The sequence below is a fragment of the Xyrauchen texanus genome, chromosome 10 (assembly GCF_025860055.1).
Source record: "Xyrauchen texanus isolate HMW12.3.18 chromosome 10, RBS_HiC_50CHRs, whole genome shotgun sequence".
In the NCBI taxonomy this organism is placed as follows: domain Eukaryota; kingdom Metazoa; phylum Chordata; class Actinopteri; order Cypriniformes; family Catostomidae; genus Xyrauchen; species Xyrauchen texanus.
The window spans coordinates 34,812,379-34,836,027 of record NC_068285.1 but is presented as its reverse complement, the minus strand read 5'-3'; the positions used below and the strand labels follow the sequence as shown (position 1 = coordinate 34,836,027).

General features: G+C 38.6%; 1 protein-coding gene across 2 annotated transcripts; it reads right to left on the bottom strand.

The window, feature by feature from the left end:
- Positions 1 to 10,974: 10,974 nt before the first annotated feature.
- Positions 10,975 to 22,546, bottom strand: LOC127650777 (KH domain-containing, RNA-binding, signal transduction-associated protein 1-like). 2 transcript variants are annotated; one of them, XR_007971479.1, is made up of 11 exons: positions 22,256 to 22,546; positions 20,545 to 20,666; positions 19,075 to 19,191; positions 18,694 to 18,840; positions 18,036 to 18,172; positions 17,705 to 17,915; positions 17,262 to 17,329; positions 16,958 to 17,016; positions 16,510 to 16,699; positions 14,384 to 14,448; positions 10,975 to 14,066 (listed from the first exon to the last, which is right to left on the bottom strand). XR_007971479.1 is itself a non-coding variant. In XM_052136412.1 (9 exons), exons 1-9 carry the CDS (start codon positions 22,347 to 22,349, stop codon positions 16,593 to 16,595), a joined length of 1,062 nt encoding a protein of 353 aa, XP_051992372.1. In that variant the 5' UTR covers positions 22,350 to 22,546; the 3' UTR covers positions 14,455 to 16,592. The 2 variants fall into 2 exon arrangements, 1 of the variants encoding a protein (XP_051992372.1); XM_052136412.1 differs by lacking the exons at positions 10,975 to 14,066; positions 14,384 to 14,448 and having other exon boundaries at positions 14,455 to 16,699.
- Positions 22,547 to 23,649: the final 1,103 nt, after the last annotated feature.

Genomic DNA, 23,649 nt, shown 5'->3' with positions numbered 1-23,649 from the left:
AATCTGAGGCCGTTGTTCTCAGCAGGAAACCGATGGAGTGTGTACTCGAGGTAGGGAAGGAGGTATTGCCCCAAGTGAAGGAGTTCAAGTAACTCCGGGTCTTGTTCACGAGTGAGGGGACAATGAAGCATGAGGTTGGCTGGAGAATCAGGGCAGCGGGGGTGGTATTGCACTCGCTCTATCGCACCATTGTCATGAAAAGAGAGCTGAGCCGGAAGGCAAAGCTCTCGATCTACTGGTCAATTTTCGTTCCTACACTCACCTATGGTCATGAAGGCTGGGTCATGACCGAAAGAACTAGGTCACGAGTACAAGCGGCCAAAATGGGTTTCCTCAGAAGGGTGGCGGGCTTCTCCCTTAGAGATAGGGTGAGGAGCTCATTCATCCGTGAGGAGCTCGGAGTAGAGCCGCTGCTCCTTTGCGTCGAAAGGAGCCAGTTGAGGTGGTTTGGGCATCTGGTAAGGATGCCCCCTGGGCGTCTTTTAACATGTGTATGTTGTCTTACTGTACTGAGTTTTTATTGTCAAAACAAGTGAAAAAATCTACCAGTGCTGAAGAAGTAATCCAAAGTATTTAGAATACGTTACTGACCTTGAGGAATCTAATGGAATACGTTACAAATTACATTTTAGAGAATGTATTCTGTAATCTGTAGTGGAATACATTTCAAAAGTAACCCTCCCAACCCTGTATATATGTGTGTGTACATATGTATGTATATGTGTATACATTTTTATTTTCTTTATGATTATTATTATCTGTAACTTTGGCAGATCTTGCACCTTTCTGTATATAGTTCATATGATTTGTGATCCATATGCTCTTTTTCAAACTCAAAAAATTTTGATCACAAAAAATACTGAAGATACTGGAAAATAATAATCGTAAATAAATAAACCTTTGTTTAAAACTATTCAAAATTAAAAGCTTATCTCTAGGTTTAAATGAAAAAACAATATCCAGATTTACAATGCACTCTCACACTTCAGACTTCACTGTAAATCAACAAGAAGCAGCAATGCTATTTTCAAGTACTCAATTAGTTTCTTTACACTAGCTCATTATGCAGTGGTACACTAGCTGCTAAATCAAAGTGAGAAAACCCACAGTGTCATTACTGTTTGCTGATTGGCTTTAAAAAAAGAATACATGTGATGTGATTTTAGAATGTCTGTTCTTATATTACAGCAGAAGACTTGTGAAAGACATGCAGAACAGCAGCTGCACTTATAACACAATTGCATCATTCGTCACCTCAGTCTCTAAGCTGCACAGAGACAAATTCAAGCCTTAATTGGTTCTAAAATGACCCAAAGCATCCAATCAAATCCAGTCATCAGAAATTCAAAAGGTCAAAAAGGTCACTTCAGCAGTGAGGTCGAGCGAAACCCTCTCACAAATTGGACGTTTGCTTTTCAAAACATTGCTGCATAACTCAGGGGCAGCGATTTCAAACTGATCGATTGTGCAAGCAGCTGCTAAAAGGCAGAGAGAGAAAAAGAGAGAACTGAGAAAAAAAAAAATCTAAACCAAGCTTTATTCTTTTCAGTCTAAATTTAGTCTTAATTTTTAAGGGTCATATTTCATATCACTGAAATGTGCCGAGTGCTTTAATTTATGAAAACACTGTGATAGCATTGATTTGTTAGAATGCAAGCAGCTGAATTCGTAAAATTATATTGTGTGAATCTCAGAAGGATTGTTGTGATGGCAATGCAGATATGACCCTTTAGACTTACTTGATGACACAACACAGTATTGCTTTCTCACTAGGTAAAATGAAACTGACAGGATGATTGTGTCATATTACTGGTACTGACAACAAGTAAAATCATCACTGACAAGTGATAATTGCCACGTGGTACTAATATTTATATTGTGCGCAGGTAATATGATAATATAGTATAACCTTGTGGGGAATTGTAGTAAGAAGCATAAGAAAGGGAAGACACTTATGTATCAGAAAAACATTGTCACATGTCCATAGTTAATGTGATGAACTACGCCTGTGGTCACCTGCGTGAACCTGAAGGAAACTTACGCATAAATCCACTAAACTCATGCATCCACTAAAATGGTCTTGGGACCAGTTGGCTAAAAGTCATTACAAAAATGTGTCAGAGAAGATAAGTTAATCCTGAAAAAAGGTTTAGCAGCATTTGTTTGCAGATGCCATCTGGTTTGATATAATTTACATTCATAAATTATTAAGTGCCTTGTGTCCAAAATTGTCCAAATACTTTTGCGTGCCACTGTATGTTGACAGTAACAAGATGAACATTGCGTGCTTTATCTTGAACCCTCACATAGATCTGTGAAAAATGGAGGAGACATCCAGGGATGTCAGTGTAATCCATTTACCACAGTGAAATATTTTTCCCTCCCAGTTCCAGAATGTCCACAAACAACCAAGTTGACCACACTACAAATAAAAGTCTCTGAAAGAGTCAGGACTGATTAAAAAGAGAGGGGGTTGAGAGGGAAGCACACTAGAGAGATAGATAGAACCATCTCATTAGTAGGCAAGTACGCTAAGACCTCCGCCCTTAGCAGGGAGCGGTGTCTTGTCATTCTGTCAGGCAGTCTGAGAGAGAAAGAAAAGCCAAAAACAAAACAGAAATAGAAAGCAATGTCTTTGTTTATTTCCACCCCTGTTCTTGTCATTGGCATTTGAGTGTAAAGTGCTAGCTGTGCAAAAGTCCTGATGTATACTGTGTTCTGCTCAGCTGGAGTGTTAAAGGCAGCATGGACCACAGAACAGACTCAGCCTCAGGCCCACGCAGACAGCGGCACTGGAAGACATAGCACAACAGCATGCTACTGCACTATTTATGGAGGAAGGGAAAGCAAGCATGGGACAGAAAAAGGGAAGAGAAATAGTGAAAGGAGAGATAAGTCAAGTATTTGAGTTTGAATCTCATGAAAACTGTCAAAAAAATATTTGAGTCCCAAATTCAAAAGATAAACATAGGGTAAAAGAAAAACAAAATCATATTGTGTAAAGCCTATTTTTAGGACATCAACTATTTTTCATGACATAGTTCATGAAAACTGAATTATCACAGAATTATCACTTTTTAATCATTTCTGTAGTTTTTGCATTATAGTGATAAATTGAACAGTTCTTTTTGCAATCCTATCATGAGAATTTGTAAAAAAAAAATAAAAAAAAACGAATCACTGCCCCCAGTGGCCAAAGATAGAAGTATTGTTGAACGTATGGGAGCTCTTGTTCCTGCGTGAAATGTCCACAGAGTGGCTCTAAAAGAGAGTTGTATTTGTAGTTGTAAATTGTATAATACGGTCAACAGAAATGCGTGTTTTATTAACTTTACCTCCAAACCTAAAACATCAGTCGAGTAAAAAATGGAATTCACAGTGAAAATGCAACCTCTGAATTGTGCTCACCATTCCTTATGTGAACGGTATTACTTCCTGGTACCAGAACCTGTCTCGGAGGTTGTTTGATGGAAATGTGTTCATACTCGAATTAATAATACCTTATGGTACAAAAATATCTGATCGGCGATGGCGCTTGTCAGTAATTTGTTGATTTCAGGGTCTCTTAAAAATAAAAAGTTCCAAAAATTATGCTTTGCAGCGATGCCCAAATAACATTTCAGTGAAAGGTTCTTGAAAAAAACATTTTGAGGAATGTCTTGAGTTTTTCACTATAAAGACATTTTTGTGCAATGGGATGGTTCCATGGTTGTTAAAGGTTCTTCATTGAACCATGCATGCTGACAAATAACCTTTATATTTAAGAGTGAACTTTTGAAAGCAAGATGTCGATTTCCCATGTGATCGTGTTGGAATTTGGAGGGAGGGCTTCACTGTCATAAAAATTTACATTTTTTCATTTGGCAGACATTTTATTCCAAAGCAACTTACAGTGCATTCAAGGTGTACATTATCAGTTTCAGTGTTCCTGTGGATCAAACCTGTGACTTTGGTGTTTAAAAAGTACAGACACTACCTCCTATGATAATGTCAAAATATAAAAAAAAATAATGATCCAATAAATACGCTTCATTTTCATGTCTAATTTTTTATTCTGGGGTGCAATATGACAGACTTTACTTTGTGAGCCTTATCATTATAAGACTAATGGTAATACGAGAGAACTCAAATTCCATCTCTGCTCAAACTAGTGATGCTCTTCCCCTCTTGAATCACCCTCCATTTGGGTCACTGCACAACTGTGATGGGCATCCCTCCAGTCCAAGCACGAATAAGACACATGACCCATGGAACGTGTGGCAGATTTCCAACAGAGGCAAAAGCCTGGCCTTCTGCTAACAAGACTGCCAGCCATTTATTTCACTGAAAGACCTGTATTTCCCACAATAACACACTTTATCTTACACACTGGTTTCATTTTGTTACACAACCAAGAGGAACAGCAAAACCGTTTTAATTCTTCAATGTTCCTACGCTGCAATCAAAATGTTGTGTTTTGTGGTGATGTCTAACAGCTTTGAAACCATCTACACATTAGTTTACCCCAAAATGTCAAATTAATCTTTAGTATATATGCATTAAAAATGTACAGTATTTCTGTTCTGGGAAAACAGATGAAAAATAATGGACTCATCTTGTGCTACACTTTTTAGTCCAATGCTCTCTAGAATTAAAATGTCTTCTCCCCCTATTATCACATGAAAATGACTAGCAAGTACCAAGTCATGGGCTGAGTTTGAAATGGCATACCACGGTACTGTAATATCAGTATACAGCAGATGACAAAGAGGTATGGTAGTTTGCCATTTCAAACCTATATATCCCACTCCAACTTACCATTTTATTAGGAAATATTTCAACCGGGTCAGAAATTAACCAGGGCATGGGGCAAAAAATGGCATCGAAAGTGACAAAAATGGCTAAAATATTTAGATGGAGAACACAATGTGGGTGTTACATAAAAAACATTAAAAAAAAAAAAAAAACACCCCTGAAAATCAAATCCCGGGGCAAGTATTTCCCCTTAATAAAAAAAAATTGATTTCAGACATTGATGTTGTGATGAGGGCGGGGCGAGCCGTGAGGACACGCAGCAGGCCCTGAATCAGGCTAATCAGCCGGGAGAGGGATAAAGACTAGCTAGTGCCAGTTTGAGAGAGAGGTAGATGCACACAGTCGCATTGCATGCGAGTCTGTTTATGTTTGATTTATGTTGAGTTTTATCATTACATTTTACGTTGACTGTTTAGCTGGTTCCCACCTCCTCCTTGCCCAACTTACAACCTCGTCACAGATATCATCACAAAAAAAAATGTGCTTCATTTAACAATTTCATGGGTTATTTAACTACAAACTTTGAATGAGACCCTTGAGCAGAGGACCAACTCATTGAACACTAACAGAAGCACTGAAATCATCAAAACTTGGACTGGATCTTCAACCATTCCACAGCAAAAGAGAAGGCTGCTTTAGTACAGCATCAAGCCCCCAACCGCCTCTCTCTCACTAACGAGGACAGAAAAGACTTGAGGGAGATCAATAAAATGAGCGGGCCCACAGGAGCATGAGCCTGACAATGTCGCAAATCAGAAATAGGCAGTCTGTCAGAGAGTGCTGTACAAAGAGCTATATAGAGGGCTAAACGAAGACAAACCCGATAGAGTCAGCCGAGCCAGCAAAAGATAGAAAAAGAACTTAAAACTGTGAGAATGTTGAGCGAGGTAGCTGTGGTGAGCTAGATAGAGGAGGGATGGTTTGGATAGAGGGTGAAATGCAGACAGGATTGTCTAGTCGGTGGCTAATGACATCCCTTGTGACAGGTTCTGGCTTTCCCTACCGTCAGCTGGTTGATTTGACGAACCTATCTCTTCGTCTTCAAAGCAATGAAGAGAGCAGATGTGACTCAATTCAGTTTGACAGCTCCAGAGGGTGGGAGAAATCCAGGCAGCAACAGTCAACACATTCTATTACCTGAAGTAGGAATATTTGTAAGAATACATTCTTCAAGTCTTTCTCACTAGCCTTGGCAGCAACAGTGGGGGGTTGGGGTTAGAGGATGCTTTGAGGTTTCTCTTAGTGTGCTCCAAGCATTGATTAAAAGAGCTGACGCAGCCAAGCCAAATGAAAGCAGGGCGCTGTCTTCATTCGCAGTCTCTTGGTGAATGTATATGGCTGAAATTAAAAAGGAAAATCCATTTAATAGTCCTGCCTTGAAGTACCGAGTATAGGTCTTATAAAGTTGAGTCGTAGAAAGAATGCGAGCATGTATGTAATTAAACAAGATATTTGCATTGCGATTAGTACATGACTGCACAAAGCTTACAATTCAAGGGCGTTCTAGGTTAATCACAGGGCATATTAAGTGGTTGCTAAGGTATTCTAAGCGTTTTAGTGCATTTCTATGAGTTCTCAGATTTGTGCACCAATCAGAATTGAACAAAGAATGCCAATTCAATTCCAATTCAGTTCCAGAATTTAGAGGATGAATCATGTGCATCCTTCACGGCCTTCAATCACCCACAATCCTTTGTGCAATTCAGATTTTTTTTTTAATTTAAAATATTGGAAAACAAATCAAACAGATGTGCAACCTCCTGGTGGCCATTTCTTCAAAGTAGTTGTAGTGGTTCACAAATGATTATTTTCAAAATTGTCATGCCATGACCAAGGAGGTGGAAACATTTATGACGTTGCCAAGCAGGCTTACTACTGCTGACCGTCTCATTCATAGTGCTAAATGTTGAGGATGATCCTAGTCAACAGCCTCAAACGGACTGGTCTAGGAAGGACGAAGCCTTATTAGGCTGCAGCCTTTCTTTTGAGAAGCACACAGTTGAATCTCTCTTCAAATTCCACTTCCTAGCTTTCCAATTCATATTCCAATTCAAATTCCTGAGGGGTCTGGCCAATTGAATTCCAACTGAAATTGAAAGTGTTAAATTCCATTCTGAATTTTGTACAACCCTAGTGCTATCATCAAAGAGCCAAACTTTAAGTCTCCATGATATTCATAGTCCCAAAATATAGCTCGGACCCCTCCTATAATGTTTATTTGTATGATTTTTTTTCTAAAACTGTAGCTCATTTGATTTGATAAAATTGTTACAATGCTGCATTTTCTTCGCGGTTCTGTTCACTTTCACAAGACGTATAAAATGGACAAAATTGTTTTACTTAAAGTCACATATCAGAATGCTTTTGCGCTGTTCTGGGATTTAGCTCATACATAAACATAAGTTAAAAAGACACCTGTATAAATGTCAATCGGTAGAAATTCAAGTAGTTTATGACACGTTATCCAAACGTGTTGTAAAAAATGTTCTTTCCAATTAGAGGTTGCACTACAAATAAACATTTTCCATCACACTTTATTTTTATCCATCATTAGATTATTTTGCATTATTTCTGCATTGGAAAGAGCCTGTTCTCACAGACACAAAGCTTGCTCTCTTTTTCACACACACTCACACACATGCACAGTAGAGTGAAGCCACCTAAAGATGGTCAAAACAAAAACTAATGTGCTAGTTCCATTTTATGCCTCTTAATTATTACTTTTTTTCATGTTAGTTTATATTTGTCAATAGGTTGCTAACACAGTACTACCTGAATCTGTCCTGCAGCTATCCAACAGAAAATATTCTCAGAAATGATTAAACACAACCCTTTTAAAAAGTGCAATTTTATCCAATATAGTCGCCAAAAAGCCTAAATACATATTTTGATAATTCCAGTGATGTGCTGACCTACAAATTTCTCCTCCAAAGAACAATCAGGAATGGTCATGGTTATTTATAGGGTTCATTTTTAGTACAACAATCCATTGGGTCATATTGGAAGCCTCACCACAAGCGAACCGCAGGTGATTGCACAACTCTAAGCTACACATCACATGATTTGAGGCATCATTCATGTCAGGATGTTACTCTCAAAAGTTTATTCCTTAAGGTTATGGGTTTATAGTTAGGGGAAGTATGCACAATAGTAGCAGTGATGCTTGTCTTAGAAAGCACCACTAATAAGCAAGTCTGATGATTCCAGAAATAACAGCATCTCCATAGCAGCTCCATGTAAATCCAAAAGACTCAAATTGGCAGCTCATCAGTTCAAGCCTTCAGCTATTAACCATTTGACCAGTAGCTCTTCCCATCAAGATTAATGTGCTTGATATATGACTTATTGAGGAGCCTATTACAGTACAGTAAAACAGTACTATGACACTCCTAAGAAAAGAGAGAAATACGGCTTAAAATGCAATGACAGTAGCTTACCTGGGGACAAATTAATATATCTGAATGAAATTAGTAGTTTGTGAGTTAAAATAAGGTGTAAAAATTAAATGACTGCTATATTGGCCAGGCAGATTAAAAAGCCAATATTTAGCCATTTGAGATATCTAGCATTGGCTGATATCTTTGCTTCCTTGACTAATTAACAGAAGTCTGTCTAAATCTACTGACACCATTGTCAATAGATAATGCAGGCCAACTGCATTTTCTTTTTCTTTTTTTAAATGTATTACAATTTTGCAAAGATACTGCATTAAATAAATGCTTGCTTTATTTAGTGTAACAATACTGTATTGCATGATGTAGCTATCCGCATTGGTCAACTACTAATACAGTATTATTAAGAGTTAAAGCTCAGTATCATTCACCCAAGTACATCAAAATTCTTGAGGTTAAGAAGGCATGGTTAAATGTGAACTTGCCAAGCAGCCTCTTTTTTTTTAATGCTGCAATTTATGTTCTGGGAGAGTGTAGTTACAAAGAAACGAAAAAAACATTTGATCCTCATCCATTTTGAATATATAAAAAAAAGGTTTGCACATTAACATTGACCGAACTTAAATCACACACAAAATTCTTGATAGCACTTATTGGATGGATTCCATGTGCGAAATTCCATTTGCAAGGGTAAATGTGATAGAATCTTAAAAGGTGTGTCCAAACACTGACATCGATTAAATTGCAGGAGGCCAGGTTACTATACTTTTGACTGCTAGTAGATGTTCCTATTCCCCAGCAGTATACAAACTGTATCAGGAGGTGAATTATGTGACCCTATAGTCTTGGATGTCACCAATGGGACTTCAGAATTTGGGTCTGGAATTTTGTCATGTTGCCAACAGTCGCTTTTGCATCAAATCACCAATTTTCACTGCTATTGAATGGCTTTTGTTTACTTACTCACTGGAAATAATTGTCAGTGTGAATGTCACACTGCAAAGAAAGATCTTAAGATATACTCGTCCTGATGCTTTTAAGAAAAAGTTTCATTTTTATTAATCTACCTTTCTCTTTCTGAAGTGCAGGCAATAAATGTATCCACCATACCTACAAATTACATAAGATGTTCCTTCAATTCACAAACTTATAATTAATGGCAATTACCCCTCATTCTCAGTTAAAAGCTCTATTGAGAAGTGAGTCACTGCTTTGTCTGCTGGTCAAGTTAGCTGCAAGGAGACCGATATTGAGGTAACTGTTTGGGTAATTATGTTTGAAGTCTGCAGAAGTCTTGCAGAAAGACCCCCTTACCCTTCCCTTGCTTGACTTACTTCAGTCTTACTAAAAATAGAGCTGAGCAGAAGGCAAGGCCTGCAAAGGCACAGCATCCAGACAGGGTCAAACACGAGACCAGAGAGATATAGAGGGGAAAAAATTTGAGAAGAGAAGATAGCGAGGGGTGAAACAGCCTGAGGTGACCAGGCATTGTGAATAAACCACAAGGGACGTGTGGGAGCCTGCGGCTCGGTAAAGCACACACTTCCCCACCCCCACACTTCCTTTCAAGGCAACTATTTAACATAAAAATGTATTTATATCGAGCCCTAAATTGCTTTAGAGGGATTCACTCCTGTGGAAGCGCAGACAGGGGTCTGGAGTCAAGTGTGCAAGCTAATGAGGCCCAGGGTTTCCATGTGAACAGGGACAAAGAGAAAAGCATTGCGTATGCATGGACGTGTCGAGGTGGACCGCAGCGCTGACCTGTGACGAACTACTCGGTTTAAACCACATACCCAACAAGGAACAATCTTTAAAAGGTGATCGAAGGTTAGCTTGAGGCAGCAGCTTTGGTAAAAATGCAATCGTTAGAAAACCAAAAACTACTTAAACTTCTGCATCTTCTCCAACTCATTTCCACATGAAAAACACTCCCGAGGATTTGCTGCCATTTCAGTCTCACTCTGCACAAACACATTGGCAGCAGACCAGCAAAGAGAAAGGAAGAGAGCAGGCATTTGTGGATTTGTGCTGTCGGCGTGGGTTGCAGGTCAAAGTGAGAACAGTTTCCTTTTAAGTCCTTCAACTTCGCCAAACTATTTGATGAAAACCACAAGAATGAAGCAATTACTCGTCCATAAATACACAAGCTGGAGACAAAGGACCATAAAGGATCTTTTGCAAGGCTGTGTGTTTCTCATCAAGCAGACCTGATACTTCCTGTAGAACGTAATGCTAGTTTAATAGAGCAGAATGGCAGACTGGTGCCCACTTACCTTCAAGCTCTGTAGTGCCCTGCATGTCTCATTGATTCTCACAAGATATTTGAGCATGCCCACATTAAACACACATTCCATTAAGACACTGCAATTACTCAAAAGGGCCACTTACATCAAGGTTTGATCTAAACAGTTTTAAGCACACAACCCAAGAAAGTGCTGTCTCGCTGTGCATTAAAAGTATTCAAGTATAAATGGGATTTGTTCATTATTCATGAGAGCTGCATGAATCCAATGTCTTATTCACCCATCAAGGTTTCAGAAGATGCTCATTGCAGAATGAGTACTCAAGCTTTGACTGTCTGAATGTTGCCTGTACTTAAAGATGAAGTTAATGGGTTAACCGAAGCATGCCCCACAGACCTCCATTGCAAGTAGATTTCTATCAACACATTTTTGGTTTGTTTATACATACTGAAGAATGATTACAAATTATTTACTGTGGTAATTGACAGTATGCCACACAAGCTTTCAAAAGAAATCAACTTTATTAGAGATTCACGATACAAAAATGTACAGATTATTTTAAAGCAACATCAGCTGATAACGATAGTTTGGTGATGGTCTTGTTTCATGCCATGTTGTTTCAAAACAATGGTAATTACACAACCTCATTTATTCACTCTCTACATGTCTTACATGTTTCAGAGTAATGGATCTGAAATGGTTATATACAAATATATAAATCACATTAACATTCTTAACTCACATTAACTGGGCTCAGAGTAGCCTCTTTTGTAGGCACACAATAAATTGGTAAGCTAAAGCTTTATTTTTTTTAAATGTTCTTGAATGCACTGAATGGTGATTTTGAGTTGAAGCAACCTCCACTTCAGCTTTAACATGCCTTGCCATGTCAAACTTGGAGTAATGCAATTATTTGTTAAAAGTTTTAACTGTAGTTCCACCTCGTGAAATTAAGATTAAGCTTTTATTGGCCGATGCGGACGCACTGGTGCATCATTATTTATACTGGAATATAATTAAAATAATAAAAAGGCACGTTTTAATCAATGTCAGTATGAGCCATTATGTGACACACACACATACATGAAAAGTAACTAACACAAAAGTCATTGTTTGCATTCAATATCTTTATTTCTGACAATATTTTAGAGGCCAAAAATCATTTACTGGTAAATACCACATCAAAATCATTGAAGTCATCAGGCTTTTCCCTTTGAGGCAGATTCATTCATTTGCAGTCTGGGTGTGAACTTGATCAAATGTGCTTGAAGATGTACTAACTTCCAGAGACAGAGACAAGTTTGAATGACTTGCAAATTAACTGAAATTCTGTCCGCTCCCCAATGTCACCAATCAGTTTCTCAGCCCCCAAAAGCTTAGTTCGTTACTATCGCGATAAAAACAAACTGCAGTGTTGAAAGACTCTCAAATTTGGCTGCATGGCAACTCCAAGCATATCAATCTCTTTAAGAAAACAAAAGAATAAACTCCTGGCACTTGTATTCCATTTCCAATCACAGGAAACTCCCATAATTTCCCCACTTTGTGTTGGGTGCAGTTACTTAAGTGGATGTTGGAAAACATGCAGTGGAATATTACTACAGTGACAGCCAAAGTGGAGGTGTCCAACTCTTGTCCTGGAGGGCTACAGATTACTCAAGCCAGATTCCACATGGACATATTCAATTTATTCTCGTCACACTACATTAAGGGAGAGCCCTTTTGGAGGCTTGGTTATTACCAGCATTTTCACACTGAAAAGGTGGCCGGCGGCCATGGTTCTCCAGGACTTGAGCCAGAAACCATCATAAAACTGTTGGAGCCACTCCCCATGCACTCACTACACTGACTCCCTGGAGTGAACGCACTGGTTAGGTGCGAAACTAACAAAATCACCATGCAAGAAACTGACCGGGACCGTGGTGCAAAATTTGCATTCATGCAACCATGCTTCTGGTTTTCAGCATGTAGAATATGTTAGGACTGATGAGCTGCCAAACCACAACTGTTTCAGACCATCACGCATGCCGTTTACGCTACCATAGAGGCATTTCCCCTGCAGCTGTAGGTCAGGCATGTCCAACACACACATACCTATAACCATGTAAACAGAGACCCATTAAGCGCTTGAGAGTTGGCTTGAACATTCTATTCTTCCAGAGAGTTCTGTAGTCTATTTGCCCCTCAGCATGTGTCAGGGAAATACATTAAATATTTCCATTATCTGCTTTTGCAATTTGTCATTATGTTGAGGCCCGTACACACACACACACACACACACACACACACACACACACACACACACACACACACACACACACACACAGCGTCAACCCTATACCTACATACTCCCATTTCCAATTGTTCGATGTCACTTGAGCGGTGCCTGATGCTTATTAAAATCTGTGCTGAGGACTGATGTGTGTCTAATGTAATAAGGCAGAGTCCTGTTAGCCAGTCAGCAACCAGTACCGGCTCTACGGGGGAACGGACATGCTGTCATCAGCAGTAATTGGTCAGAATGACAAGCCTGAATCCTTTTTGTGCTGGAGAAAAAAAATGAGCAAAAGATCAAGATCCAGGGAAGCTCAACTTATGTACTCTGACAATGACATGTACACATGCACAAATGTATTCAGTTCAAAAGTCAGACTGCATAGCAGAGATCAGAAAAAGCTATTTTATATCACAAGTGAGAGAATTCTATAAACAAGAATGTGGAGTAAATTATAATTTAGACACAAATTTAGGAGTCAACAATGAAAATATAAACACAGACAAGCAGAGTGATAAACAGTGAAGTGTTCCAGTGCTGTTAGCCCAAATATCACTACTCTTGGAACACCATAGTCCAATGTACAAGTCTGAAACAAACTATTTTACAATATAATTTAATGAAAATTAACACTGCAAAAGCTTAAGCATGTTTTTGCTTCAGACCCAAGTTTCAATTGTAAATTATAAAACTCCAAGACAGCTAAATCAACATAAGCCCATTCAAACATATCTCCCCTCACGAGTCGAGTGAACATTACCATGGCAATTAAAGGACAAAGTCTGTGCAAAAAGATATGGCCAAATCAGCTCTAAATTAGCATGTACATTCCTCAGAGTGAGGAACCGAGTGTGTCAGGGAAGTCATGCTTGTCTAGCAGAATAAAGCACTGGAGTATTGTCAGAGTTGGACATCTGGAGAGCCTGGACAGAATTTTCAGAGCTTGTTAAAATAATTTTTTGGCAAACAAAAGCATGAGGTCAATTTAAAGATGAAAATGTCAAGTTAAGGGTGCTAAGAAACACCTTGAGGTAACCACTAAAGAGTGCCAGAAACATTCTGGCACAAAGAAATTAACTTTCACCTCAGATATGACTGGTGACAGATAGAATACATTAACACAGACTTCCATCCAAGAAGAGACTACCCAAATGGGGCACCTTGCGCATATCGGCCTGGTTCAAGCTTGGGCCGTTTGTTGACCAGAACGTCGATTTCTTTTTGCACACAGATCCACTACATTCTTCTCAGAAGACGTCCTTCAGACCTCTGGTTTCTGAGAACTGTCATTGTCGTTGGTCCCATAAAGACTGCTGATGTTCAGAGGCAAGAGTGCTCTTACTTTGAACAAGCACTTCCCTGTAGAAGAATTGGAAGCCAATCAGCAGAGAAGGCAAGAGTGAAGCACACATGCAACTCTTAGCCAAACATCTGAATCATCTTAGACGATGAGTCCATTTATCACATTAGGCCACAGGAGCTACCAATAATTACTAAGTGGAGCTCCATAGGAGTTTACAAGTGGAAACGGTAAGCCGGCCCACCCGGGCAGACAAACTGTGTACCATTTCGTTTTCCAGCAGAAGGTGCAGATTTGGAAATCTATGACTCATCAGCATTGAAATTGACAAGTAACTATACAGAAGAACAAAAAGAATGTGGGAGGTATAACTCACCCGAGCAGAGGTCTCGCATTCTTTTCAAACAGATTCCATTTCCTGGAATTGTCAGGCACCATTACCTGAGGGAAGAGAAAAGACTATGACCGAATAGTCAAACGCTGAGACAAACTATGTAGTATTTAAGAAGCTCATGCAATCTGCAAAGTTTGAGTCATGCAACTCAAGCGTTCCCATGTAACTTTTGTACTCTTAGGACATTTAAGTTTTTCAATACGTTAAATAAATTTAAAAATCGCACTGATTTTGAAAAAAAAAGAATGGCAGCAGCATTACAAACATAGATGGATCTAGATTTGAGCACTTTTAGCATGATTTGCATTACAATACTGGTCTGGAATGTTAGTACACATAAATATTTTAAAAAGACACAAATATCACTCCGTATTTGTAAATTTTATTTCCACTTTACTTTTATTTTTAAACGACTGAATCTTTTAAATCATTGCACGCAGTTAACAAAGTTTAAGGTAAATAAATAAAACACTACCAACTTACAAATTTAAGGTTAAGTTTACCTTTACAATGCTGCACTTAAGTTTACAGTCCTCTCCTGTCCTCTTTACTAAAAGCAGCCAACGTGTCTTTGCATCAGACTTGACATAAGGCTCCTGCAAGCTTAACTTTTAAATTCAAATAATTTCAGGCTGGTCAATACATTTCCCATTCTGAGTAAGACCAAAAATAAAAATGTCATTCAAGAAAAGTTTAATACATACCCAAGCATCGAAAGCTTTAGCTCTCTCTATAGACATTAGGAAGCTATCCAGGTTATTTTAAAAGAGCACAGGTCTTACCTCTAGGGTCCTTTTTAAGTATAAAAAGAGAGAGAAACATTAAAGGTGTGCTTTTAATTGTCAAATCAAACACTTTAAACAAAATCCTTTAATGTAGTTTATGTCTTCAGACTACATGCATTGTTTTAAATTTAAAATCTGTTTTTGAAGAGGAAGAAAAGTTGTACCGAAGGTTAAGTTATTTGAAAGGCCATTTCAGATTTTATGATGACAAAGAAAAATAACCCAGGTTAAAGTTTCATAAAAAACAAACTAGGCTTTATTGACAACTGCTGCAAAAACATGTTTCGGACAGATTTAGTTACCTATTTAGGCAAGCTTACACATGTGTCATTCTACATTTTATGGAGACGATACAAATACTAAATGGCAGTAAAGTACAGTTTGGATGTAGGTTGATTTTCTTTTTCCTTTAAACTATGTACAAGAGTCGGTTTTAGCTGCAGTATCCCTTTACATAAAAGAGATGACCCTTGTGGAGATTGTTGTCCAAATCCTTTTTTTTTTTTAAAAAGCATTTTGTGCATGCAGTTTATATAGCATGGTGCCATCCATGGTAATCTGACTTGTTTGATTGTTTCCCCCCTTTAAACATAAGTAGCCAAACATATGTTATTCTACAGAACAGTTTAAAAGTAATATCTTATTTTAACAAATTAAGGATTTGAGGACAGTTCATCTCAACAGCGTCTAATTGGGCTATATTTCAAAACTCTAAAAGATGGAAGGAAAAATATTGTGGACTAAATCTAAATTTACAGCTTTTAGGACTATTTAAATCAAATGAGGATTTATCAATGGCTGTTGGAAATACCATTAAAGACATTTTTCCTTCAAGTAATTTATATTCCTTATTACAAAACAGACATTAAGTTTATTCTTTTTTATATACGATAGTATTAAACAGAATTTTGAAATGTAGCCTACATGGGAATCTGCAACTGCACCTCATTAGGGATTTTATGGTAACAATTGAAGTGGTGTCCTAACACACATAAAAACTTGCTGTACAGTTGTTAGGCTTCACCTTTCAACTAAATACTTTTTTTTTTTTTTTTTTTTTCTCCTCTCCAACCATTGGAACAAACTTTTACCATCGACAAATGCAACAAAAAAAAAAAGCAAGGATAGGTATGAGCAGATGAAAAGAAACTGCCAAAAACATAAATAAAATAAAAAAAACAGCCATGTTTAAATTCTTTTCCTTCTAAGGGTAATGACGATTCTTGAGGCATTTAAATGCCAATCTGTTGAGTTTCCTTTTTATTAAGTCCAGAGTAAAAAAAAAAAAAAAAAAAAAAAATTTCAACAAAAGCAGACAATTACTTTTGTCGGGTAGCTTAAAGCGCGAGCTGCCATGGGCGACAGTTGTCATGGCGACATGTTGGGTGGCGTTCCACTAGTCACATTTAGTATCGTCCATAGGGGTGTTCCCTGAACCCAGGCTTAGTCTGTCTCTGAGTGGGAGCTTTTCCACTGGCGGCAGCACGCGGTGTTCCGTTCCAATCATCTTGAGCTATTGGAGCAAGCGAGTGCAAGCACAGACACACACACACGAGCAAGTGTTAATTTTACTGACAAATGATTCCTTGGCAACTTACACTGCAATAAAAGGAACTGTTCAGTTACACCATTATTATCGCTATCAAACAAAGCTTCACCTTACACATGGCGACTCAAAACCGTAAAATAAGGGGCGAGACTCCAAAAGGTCATCTGAAATACTTCTTAAAAAATAGTTCTAATATCCCCAAATACATGAGAAATATCTTACCGTAGCTTTCGTACCCTTCTTGTGTCTCTCCATGTCCATAGTCATAGTATTCTGGTTCTCTGAGGAGAGAAAATAAAAAATGTGTTATATCCTTAGTCTCAAAGCAACAAGAGAAACTGGCTTGAATATCCAAATAAAACTTAAGTGAAGGACATTTTAGAATAGCTTTTAAGAGACTCTGCGATGTTTCCAAAAGCCTCCATAAACCAATACAATCATAAGCAAAGTTGATATTTTTGAGGAAACTTGGCATTGTACAAATCTAAAACTTAGAGTAATACTATTATCCATAGAATCAACTCACGCCTGCGGCTGACTGTAGTAGCTGTCGTAGGGTTCATAGGCTGCCTCTGCATAGTTCTCATCATAAGACTGAGGGAAAAAAAAAAAAAGAGATGCACAATCAACAGCACTAGTAACACCAAGTAAGCAGGTTCTAGTATTGTTCTAAGTCTATAAAGATCACTCCTCTAAATTGTCATAATTTAATCAACCTCATGTTGTTCAAAAACCTGCATGACTTTCCATGGAACACAAAAAGCAAAAATAAAAACTACAACAAAAAGGACAGCCTCAATCACCATTCACTTTAAATGTATATAATTATATATTTCTTTTACTTTGGAACAGGTTCGAAATGACACATTGGCGAGTAAATGACAAATTTCATTAGAGTGAAAAAAAAAATCATCTTTTCAAACAAATTTACATGTCATGTATTGAATTAAAACTAAGGAGGTAACATACATATTCTTCATATGTCTCTTGGGCCTGAGTGTGGGATGGTGGGGGAGGGGGCATCCTAGGTGGAGCAGAAGCGGCTGGACGGGCACGGGTAGCAGCAGCTCCTCTGGCAGACTGGGCTGGTGGCCCTCCTCTCCCAGCAGGAGCTCCTCTAACAGCTCCGCCTCGAGGTGGGCCACCACGAACACCTCCACGCGGGGGCATACCACGACCCCTATGATAATGATAAAAAAAATTATAATTTCCTCTGCACCCCTAAATAGTTCACAAGCTGAGAAGTTTAAACACAGTAACAACGGATATTTTGAGCATGTGTATGCATGAATGTGGGTACCTGGGTGCCCCTGAAGCTGGGTGGGCTCCACGGCCTCTGACGGGTGGACCTCCTCGTCCTCTTCCCCCATGTTCCTGACCCCCATTTAGAAACTTCATCTCCATGAACTGTTCCTGGCAAATATCATCCATCATGTCCTGCATGACACAGCAGAAATGAGAAGTGATCACTTAAGTGACAAAACAAGGCACAAAAGCACATGAAATAAAATTGCCTGAGCCTCATAGACAGGAAACAAAAAACTTGAGCTAAGCATTTTCACTGAATGAGATGCCGGACCAATAGGAAGAGGGACAGCATGACTAATATGTAACATTTGTAAGGGCCGGTGTGAGGCTCAAAGCCAGATTTCTACAGATCTAGGTCATTATGTGTAGACGGACAGTACAATCATTCACAACAGCAGTCGCTTGTATCAGTCACTCTGTTCAACTACAAGTGTAAGTGCAAAAGCAATGAATTTATCAGATTAAATATTAATCTGCTGCCACAGACAATAGGAGTGGATTTATAATCTGACAACGCAAGCGGCAAGAACAACCCATTTGGAATTCATAATTGTGGCACTATAAAGAGAAAGCGGAGACAAAACATCAGCAATTCGGTACAATGCAAATTTCCATCTTTGGGCTGGATCGATGGATTTCAGAATACTTACCGGAAACAAGAACTTTTTGATCTCTTCCATGGCGTGTGCCATGCGCATGTATGCCTCAGGAACAGGAGCAAAAACCTCAATAAACACATGAAGCTCCATGGACAAATGTGAATACTTTGGCTCTCCACCTTTCCTCAAGCCTTCCTCCTAAAGAATGTAAAAATTTGTTTAGAAGATCCAAATTAGTCAGTCTGTTCATTTAACTTTCACACAGATAGTAAGAATGTGCCATGTAATGCACAATCTTCATTGCACCATTAAATACACATTGTTATTCCTCAAGTTTGGAGCTGTCTTGAGATATTTTCCAGCATCAAAGGTGAGATGTTACTAGTTTAAAGTCATTTTTGCAAAAATCACTCAAACTCAATAGCACATTACCATGGTTTTGTCCCTCATGGATCCTTTCCCAAGCACTGAGATCTTAGCACCAGTCTCCTCCTGCAGTCTCTTGATGGTGTTCCCCTGCGGTCCAAGGATCTTCCCAACAAAGTTAAACTGCACAAAGCAACAGACAGAAATTAAATATTAAATTTCATTGTGTTTGGAGAAATCTGCAGCATTCCACTTAGCTTGACGGAACTTGTTTTAAGGACTGAAAACTCAACAGTTTTGATCTCCCCTAACAGAGCGGGTTTAAATGGAATGCAAAACAGATCAAAGGCTTGAGTCTAGCTCCGCTCGGCACCAACACTGTGGTTTGAGATCACAGGCATGAGGACATTTATCTAGAACGGAAGGAAAGCACACTCGGGAGACAAAGAAACATCTGGTTTTCTGCACCAAATCAACAAGCATCCCACTCAGCAAAATAAAAATCCAGTGTTTACTTTTGTAGAAACAGCAGTTAATCTGCAAGAGTCTGCTGTTAAATTCACGACCATTTATGTGCTGCTGGCTGTGTAAGTCAAGACCACCTAAGACCAGTCACACAAGTAAATAACCTTACAGACATTGCTGCCTCCAAGATAGATGGCATGCACAACGAAAAGCAAATTTGAAGATCCTCAAGGGATGGAGTAGCAAAGAAACATTAAACTCCGCTAGTTTCGACTGTTCGTAAACTTAAAGGATGCAAAAAAAAGAAAAAAAAAAAAAGTCTTGCACTCAAATATTAGAAGACGCTGTCGAACAGTATGAACACCTAGGGCAGGTAAGTTGTGAAAACCAAGCCCTCGTGGAACTTATACAAAGAAACTTGAACTTACAATATATCGTAAGCCTCTTCGTGACAGATTACAGGCCTTTCTTAGGATTTGCCCATCAAATTTTGGCAAAATGCATTAATAAAAAAACTAGGCAGCCAGCTGCGAGCAGGTTAATCCATTAGCTTACAAATATATTTCACTTTTTAATTACTTCATCCAGTCCTCAATTTGTGGCATGATACATAACCCAATTTTACTCTACTTGCTTCTTTTTTGTATGAACTGTTCATACAGTTCACACAACTCAGAAAACATCAAAATGACCTCGGTTTACCCTTACTAAGGGCACAGGTATAATTCACTTTAACACGTTCTGGATCCAATCGTGCCCAGTCGGCTGCGTTGCTTTTCAAAATATACTCTTTTGAATGTAAGCAAATACGAATGTACTATAACTACTTTGTGATACTCTTAGTAGTCAACGGCAGGTGCCTGCTCCACCAATGCTCAAAGAATAGGACTGTTTGTGTGTCGAGAAAATCGGGACAATCCACGCAGACTGTTAACGAAAATTGTGTCACGCATATGGGACAACTGGAGTATACGTTGGCCATAAGGTGTTGCACACACCCAACTGCAAAAACTTAACCTGAAGTAAACCAGCTTAGTATACATGTTCCAAAACTCCTCTTAAAACACTCACCTTAGGGTACTGTTTGACCGGTATAAGAACCCTTTCCTTCAGTTTGATGTTTTTTGTTGTGAAGAGGTCCAGATAGCTTTCAGGTTCTTTCTCAGTCTCCCCTTTCTGAACCCTCTCGATTTCTTAAAGACACAATGAGAAACGAGAAGTCATCAAGTTATCATCTGAAAAACTCAGCAAATTCTGGTGAAAATATGACATTGAATCAGGTCATGTGAACACATTTACAAATGGAAAAGCTGCAAATATTTGAGCAAGAGAGAGAATCTGGTAACTTTCAATAAGTATTTTTGCACAACCATCTAGCACGCATCTTGGACAAAACCTCTCTCAAACCAAATCCACTAGAACATTTAAAGTCTTCAGACTTTCAGGTAAACTGAGCAAAAATCAGCATTAGATTATTATAATTAATTTTCCAAGATGGAAAACAAAAAGTCTAACCCCTTTGAAGGGTCAAACCTTAATGGATGCTTCATGCACACAGAAAACCTCCTTTGAATACAACATACTTAGATAGAAATGAACCAATTGGTTTAATATGAACAATGAGATTTTATTCATATTACTAACCATAATCTATTTTTACTTGATCAGAATAATTCCTCTATAACTCTAAACAGGTGCTGAATACAGAAAGCATGCCTTATTTTTCTCATCCATCACCAGGCACATTTCCCTAAATTGTAATTTTGCATCAAGGGTTTGCTTCAGGTTGTAAAGAAAACTGCTGGTCTCAAAGACACAATCAATAAATGCACTCCGCTTCCCTATAGTGCTATTCTCTGCAAGTTTGATGCTAAACACTGCAAAGGTAACTTAAGGAACTGATCTGCTTGGACACAAACCACAAGAAAAAAAAATCCCACGAAACTGATAATGCAAGACAGCTGGAGAAGGAAGAGACATTTCCGACACCATTTTTTTTTTTTTTACTTTCTCCAGCTGCAACACTTCCCGCTCTTAAAGCAACTTATGGTCTGAAACGTGTTTTATATTACTATGACAGATCACAAACCTAAGGGATCCACCCGTTTTCAATTTAATTCGATCAATCTCGGCTGATGTAAAGCTTTCCAGAGCTGTTAGCCTCGACCACAACACGTGAATGTTTCCTGCGACTCGACGCATGCAAACGCATGCCACGTTGAGCCCTTTAACAACAAACCATAATTATTTTTTTAAATCAAAATAAAAATCATTTTAGCAGGACTAAAATATTCCTCACAACTTCCTTAATCAGAATTATTTTAGAGTAATTAACAATAATAAAGTTCCCAGTTTAAACAGGAAAAAAATATAGTTTACATTAGAAGTTTCCGGTTAAACACAATACAGCAAAAATGCTCGAGCGAAAATGGGACCACTGCCCGGGGGATGACGGGGTAAAACTCTACGACACTACGCCATTAGACCATGGATAGAGGTGAACAATATAAACTGATAACACCCACACGCAAAAACTCTCCCAAGAAACCTCAAAGTAAACGCCGACCCGCTCGAAAATGACTTCAGCAGCACGTGCGTGGCTGGCTTGCGAGAAATACACACTACTCGCGCACTCAAACGATTCTCTTGTAACGGTCGCCCTCTGTCCCAGTACAGATTACGCACGATGTCTGCCGTCCTCTTTTTGCCAAAACCGCGACTATTTACATCCAAAATAAGTTATCCGATAAGATTTTTGTTTTCACAACACAGCTGGTCTTACCTGCGGATATAAGTTTCATGGCGTGTGTGAACGACGAGTCCAGGCTGTCTCGCTCCGCCAGCAGCTGCGGGAGATATTTGCTCTCGTCCTCCATGTTGAGTTTGTAAATAAGTTAATGAAGAGATCGCAATCGAGCACCAAATATCCTGCAGGCAAAACTATTTCAGTATCCTCTTTCAGCAAAATGAGGCTTTACACGAAAATAAACGTCGGCTGCTTGTTGCTGTTGACGACTGTGTCTCGTCGAGTCGCAACAGCTCCGGACCTCCGGTGTGTGTGCGGTTGGAAACAGACGAACAACAGCTTTGAGACGAGCACTAATGACTTGAGCGAACGGAAGTGACGCCATGAAATATGTGGCATGTGGGACCGCCCACTTTATTGTGAAAGTTTATTAAATTCGTTTTTCTTTATGTAAAAAAAAAAAAAAAATGTCTGAAAACGCAAAAAAAAAAAAAATTGTAAATTCTTACTAGAATATAATGTTAGCGTATATGTTCCTTTCATGATATTAGTGCTGGTTATGGTTATTCAAAAAACTATATGTGTTTGTTTAATTATAAACATGTATGAATAAAATTCTGTTTGTAGCTACAAATTTAGAGCTTCTGTGGTTTCCAAATGGCGTATCATGCAGAAATTGTATGTTATTCCATACTATAATATTTGCTGCCCCCCAATGGATAAAAATAGAAAATTAATTGGGACTTAAATGTTGACATTCTGTATAAAATGTTATAAATACTATCAAAACTGTACACATGAAAAGCTTTTGCTTTTTCAATTTAACTATGTTAAAAATACTCTTATATTATTATTATTATTATTCACTAAACACAACAATCCTGGCATTTCACATATAATGAGTCTTCAATTGACAGTCATATTATTATAGTACTGTACTATTTTCTGACCATATAAACACAAATTTGCTCATTTTCCTTTATCTCCTCTGAAAAACATGGAAGCTGAGTTAGCCTTCTCTCTGTTATTGTCAACACAGCTTCTCTGCCAACACAGGCAAGTGGTGAGGTCAGCCGTGGTTTAGCATTGCTTGGAGGCCCGTAAAACCTTTTTGTCCAGTGAAAGCTATCAGAACTGTCACACCTGCTTAGGCCTTTAGCACCACTAACACCACCCTCTGCCCTGCTCTCCCCTCTGCTTCGCTCAAGGTTAACACGCTCTGTACGTGCATGTCAGGCTATTCAGTATCACATATGTGGCTGCTGAATGCTGGGGCCTTTGGAGTTGGTTTGGGTGGCATATATTTCCCCTTTACATCTTCCCTGATGCCTTTGCTCTCTACATCTATCCATTTCTATCTCTGCCAGGACAATCTCTTAAATTCACAGGGCCTGGGACAAAATATTATGTGTGTTCCTATGACTTACTTG

What these genes read in the sequence shown, in the direction of transcription:
- LOC127650777 (XM_052136412.1), bottom strand. Translation starts at nt 22,349, where the DNA reads ATGGAGGACGAGAGCAAATATCTCCCGCAGCTGCTGGCGGAGCGAGAC. An exon ending in AAGAGACATATGAAGAATAT is followed by an intron (nt 17,330 to 17,704) that starts GTATGTTACCTC and finishes TTTTTCCCTCAG; the next exon opens with TCTTATGATGAGAACTATGC. An exon ending in AGAAGGGTACGAAAGCTACG is followed by an intron (nt 16,700 to 16,957) that starts GTAAGATATTTC and finishes TTGCTCCAATAG; the next exon opens with CTCAAGATGATTGGAACGGA.